The sequence below is a fragment of the Acomys russatus genome, chromosome 10 (genome assembly GCF_903995435.1).
Source record: "Acomys russatus chromosome 10, mAcoRus1.1, whole genome shotgun sequence".
NCBI lineage: Eukaryota > Metazoa > Chordata > Mammalia > Rodentia > Muridae > Acomys > Acomys russatus.
In genome coordinates, this window is record NC_067146.1 from 68,615,268 (window position 1) to 68,620,279 (window position 5,012).

Below are 5,012 nucleotides of genomic sequence, written 5' to 3' on the forward strand. Positions count from 1 at the left end.
GGCCTCAGAGCCTGCTTCAAGGGCTTTAAGACTGCAGGAGAATTCATTGAGCGGAATCACCAAATCACAGTCACTGTGGCAGTTTTACTTCTGAGCTTTCTTCATAATCTCTCCCAGAGCGACATCCGACGAATATTCAATTTAGAAACCTAAAAGGGGCGGGGCCTCTCCTTTGACTTTAGCTAAAGGACACCAGAAACCCAAACACTTGAAGGACTGAGCTAGCGTCTTCGGTCAACACTCCTCCTATGGCCCTTGGCAGGCAATCTTATGTTCTCCCAAACTTGGAACTGAATGCCGGGGGACTCCGTGCTGTCTCAACCTCTCTCAGGGTGGCACCGGGAAGAGTAGGTTAAGTGGGTAAAACGAAGTGCGTTCTCTCTACTCGGAAGCTGCCAGCGAACTGGCCTAAAATAAAAAGGTCTCTGTCTGCAATCCCCGTTTGCTTGCCCGGTAATCCACCCCCGCCCCCAGCCTGCGCGCCGACCCGTACAGCTGTTTTTAATCCCTACTTTTCTCACTTGGCGTCCGGGCTGGAGCTGACCAGACGCGGAGCCACTTAGTGTTTCCTCCTCCCCCAGCCCGGGTCTGTCCGGCCTCCGCCGTCTCCTCTTTCTCCGCCTGCATCCCCTGGGGGGCAGAGTGTGGGAAGAACGAATTTCCGCCGGGTTTGCTCGCTCCTCAACGACAAGGGTCCCTTCCGGACGCTGCTTGCGCGGCCCCCAGGCTGCCCACCCCAGCTGCGCTCCGAGTCCCCCCGGACTAGGAGCAGACTAGCGCTGGAGAGACGTGGGCCTAGAAGTTGGTGCTCTGCAGCCAAGCCGCACCCCAGCAGCTCTTGGAAAGGATCCTGCCTGCAGTGGGGGAATCCACTTGGCGGGGAAAATCCGCGCCAGGGAATCCAGCTCTCCGGACTCCAGAGCAAACAAAAAGCACCAACTCTTGTTCGCTCTTCCCGCCCCCGATGCGCAACCGAAGAAACAGCTTTCTGCAGAAATGCAACAAGTAGCACCCGGGGTTCACCCAGCATCCAGCCTCTCCTGATTTGGCTCCGCGAACTCGGCCTGCGGAGATCCAGGCCAGCCACCCGGACAAAGGGCGGAGGAAGAGCTGGACAGAGCAGCAGAGAAGTCCGAAAGAGGCCTTTTAGCGACTCTGTCCCGGCCGAGGGGAATGCAGAGGAGACACGGAGCGGGCCGGCCCAGAAGACGATCCGGCCGCAGCGCTCTGGGCAGGCGGGGATGGAGGGTGTCGGCGCCGTACGCTTCTGGCTCATGGTGTGCGGCTGCCTGGCATTCCCGCCGCGGGCAGTGTCCGTGTGCCCCGAGCGCTGCGACTGCCAGCACCCCCAGCACCTCCTGTGCACGAACCGGGGGCTCCGCGCGGTGCCCAAGACCAGCTCACTGCCTAGTCCCCAGGACGTGCTCACTTACAGCTTAGGCGGCAACTTCATCACCAACATCACTGCCTTCGACTTCCACCGCCTGGGGCAGCTAAGAAGGCTAGACCTGCAGTACAACCAGATCCGCTCTCTCCACCCTAAGACCTTCGAGAAGCTCTCGCGACTGGAGGAGCTGTACCTGGGGAACAACCTCTTGCAGGCTCTGGCTCCTGGCACGTTGGCCCCGCTGCGCAAGTTGCGCATCCTTTACGCCAACGGTAACGAAATTGGCCGCCTGAGCGGTGGCTCCTTCGAGGGCCTGGAGAGTCTAGTCAAGCTACGGCTAGACGGGAACTTGCTGGGAGCGCTGCCGGATGCAGTATTCGCTCCCCTGGGCAACCTGCTCTACCTACATCTGGAGTCTAACAGGATTCGCTTTTTGGGCAAGAATGCCTTTACCCAGCTGGGCAAGCTTCGATTCCTCAATCTCTCTGCCAATGAACTGCAGCCCTCCCTGCGCCACGCGGCCACCTTCGTCCCTCTGCGTTCCCTCTCCACTCTAATCCTCTCGGCCAACAGCCTGCAGCATCTCGGCCCCCGGGTCTTCCAGCACCTGCCACGCCTCGGCCTGCTCTCCCTCAGTGGCAACCAGCTCACGCACCTCGCGCCAGAGACCTTTTGGGGGCTGGAGGCCCTGCGCGAGCTGCACCTGGAAGGCAACCGGCTGAACCAGCTTCCTCTGGCATTGCTGGAGCCTCTGCACAGTTTGGAGGCACTAGATCTGAGTGGCAACCAGCTTTCTGCTCTGCACCCTGCCACCTTTGGCCACCAGGGCCGGCTACGTGAGCTCAGCCTGCGTGACAACGCGCTCAGTGCCCTTTCTGGAGATATCTTCGCCGCCAGCCCGGCTCTCTACCGGCTAGATCTAGACGGCAACGGTTGGACCTGCGACTGCCGATTGAGGGGTCTGAAGCGCTGGATGGGCGACTGGCATTCTCAGGGTCGCCTCCTTACGGTCTTCGTGCAGTGTCGCCACCCTCCGGCTTTGAGGGGCAAATACCTGGATTACCTGGATGACCAACTGCTGCAGAACGGGTCTTGCGTGGATCCCTCCCCTTCCCCCACAGCAGGCAGTAGGCAGTGGCCGCTACCCACAGCCACAGGGGAAAGAATGACGCCCCCTGCAGGAGGTCTTGCGCAGAAGCTGCCACCTCAGCCGCAGCCCCAGCAGCGGGGGAGACTTCTACCAGGAGTGACCTGGGGTGGGACTGCCAAGGAGCTGGTGGGCAACCGCAGCGCATTAAGGTTGAGCAGGCGGGGTCCAGGCTTGCAGCATCCGGGCCACTCTACCGCTGCTGCTACAGGCCCTGCCCTACAATCCCTGGACCTGCATGAGAGGCCGGAGCGAGGACGTCCCACTCGGGCCAATCTCGCCTTGGCGGAGCCCACCCCGACGGCTGAGCCCGCCTCTGGGACACCATCTGCCAGGGACAGCTGGCAACGCGCAGCAAAGCAGCGCCTGGCTTCGGAGCAGCAAGAACGCGCTGTCCAGTCCGATGGTGGGGTTGGCTTGCCCCCGCTGGTGTCTGACCCCTGTGACTTCAACAAATTCATTCTGTGTAACCTGACTGTAGAGGCGGTGAGCGCCGACAGCGCCTCGGTGCGTTGGGCGGTTCGCGAGCACCGCAGTCCCCGGCCTCAGGGCGGCGCACGCTTCCGCCTGCTTTTCGACCGCTTTGGCCAGCAGCCCAAGTTTCAGCGCTTCGTCTACCTGCCTGAGCGCAGCGACTCGGCCACTCTGCATGAGCTTCGCGGAGACACTCCCTATCTAGTGTGCGTGGAGGGCGTGCTCGGGGGTCGAGTCTGCCCCGTGGCTCCCCGGGACCACTGCGCAGGCTTGGTAACCCTGCCAGAAGCAGGAGGTAGAGGCGGTGTGGACTACCAGCTCCTAACCTTGGTCTTGCTGGCTGTCAACGCGCTGCTGGTGCTCCTGGCTCTGGCGGCCTGGGGATCGCGGTGGCTGCGCAGAAAGCTGCGAGCCAGGCGGAAGGGAGGGGGCCCGGTCCACGTTCGTCACATGTACTCCACCCGACGGCCACTGCGCTCCATGGGCACTGGTGTGTCCGCGGACTTCTCGGGCTTCCAGTCTCACCGGCCCCGCACCACTGTGTGCGCTCTCAGCGAGGCGGACCTCATTGAGTTCCCATGCGACCGCTTCATGGACAGCTCGGGCGGTGGGACCAGTGGCAGTTTGAGGCGGGAGGACCACCTCTTGCAAAGATTTGCTGACTAAGTTCAGTGCCTCAGGGTTGTGAAAACCATCTCAGTGGCTTGAGAAGCCACTCTCCGTGGCCCGGTGCCATTTCAGAGGAAGAACTTGTTTTATTTGACCCGTTCTTTCTCTCTCTTGTGCGTTTGCTGAAGCTGATGGTACTGAAAGTGAATCAGGATGCCACCCTTTCCCACCTGAGTACTCGCACAGCAAATGGACGGTTCTTGGTAGTCAGACCCCAGAGGGAGGACAAGTGAATGATGGAGTAAAGGTGGGAAGCGCTGGCCAGTCTAGGACATGGCTCCTGTGATACTTCAGCACAGTAGTCCGGCCAACCTTGGGCTACAAAAGAAAGTGTGTTTTTATGCTCCTGCCACGACTAGAAAACTCTGGTGTACACACATTTGTTTACTCTATGGCAAACAGAGTTCCGTTTCTAGTTAAGGAAGCGGGGGTGGGGGCGTGGGGGGTGGACTTACAACCATCACAAAGGGGGTCCAGCAACTGACCCCACTGATCTGATGGTCCCTGGCAAGATGGGCAGGGTAAATAGGTACCACGTTCACCCAGGATCCCTACTGTTGGCTGGTATAGAGCACCAAGGATGCCTTAAGGTTTAAAAAACGAGCAGCTGCCTTTTTCAACAATACGAAGAGCATTTAACAAACTGACCAATAAACTCAAAGACTCTTTTAATTGGACTGGATCCCCTTCTGCTGTTTATCTAGTTCGGGAGACCTTTGGGTAACCGATATTGTCCCCGGGAGAAAGCATCTTGCAACACTCCTCCACTAGTCCGCTCCTGTGGTATTAATTTTATTTTTAAAAATCTATGGAAAAAATTGAATGCCAGATTTGATTTAAAAAAAAAAAAAAGAATGCAATATAGTATGTAACTGATGACCCCGTAGGGCACCCCAGCCTTCCAACTCACTTACCACATTTCTGATACCATGGCTAGATGGATAGAAATGTGACTTACTTCCCACTGTATTTTATCAGTGTCTTGCCCTTCTTGATGGCACCTATTTCTGATTTGCAAGGTTAGGAAATAAGACAATTGTCAGGCTAGGGGCCAAGCTTAGTGACAGCGCTTGCTTGTGAGGCTCTGACTTGGTCCCAACACCACAAAACAAAACAATAGGCAATTGTCTCTTAGCACTGTCATCTCTGACCACAAATATTCTTTATATGAAATAGAAGGTGAGAAGAAATTGTGGGAGACAAATGTGAAAAAAGTCCTATAGTGAGTATGTGTTCCTGCTAAACCCAGGAGATCTAGAGTACTTAACCCTCACTGTGAAATAATTATGTATTTTACAAATTAATTCCTCTAGTAGCCAGTGTCTTACTGTAATA

At 57.3% G+C, this 5,012-nt stretch overlaps 1 protein-coding gene across 1 annotated transcript; it reads left to right on the top strand.

The window, feature by feature from the left end:
- Positions 1–219: 219 nt before the first annotated feature.
- Tril (TLR4 interactor with leucine rich repeats) lies at positions 220–4,105 on the top strand. Its single transcript, XM_051152344.1, has one exon. The coding sequence runs from the start codon at positions 1,242–1,244 to the stop codon at positions 3,672–3,674; it is 2,433 nt and encodes an 810-aa protein (XP_051008301.1). The 5' UTR covers positions 220–1,241; the 3' UTR covers positions 3,675–4,105.
- The last annotated feature ends 907 nt before the right edge of the window (positions 4,106–5,012 follow it).

Bases quoted from the DNA above. Each gene is read 5' to 3' on its own strand.
- Tril (XM_051152344.1), top strand. From the start codon at position 1,242: ATGGAGGGTGTCGGCGCCGTACGCTTCTGGCTCATGGTGTGCGGCTGC.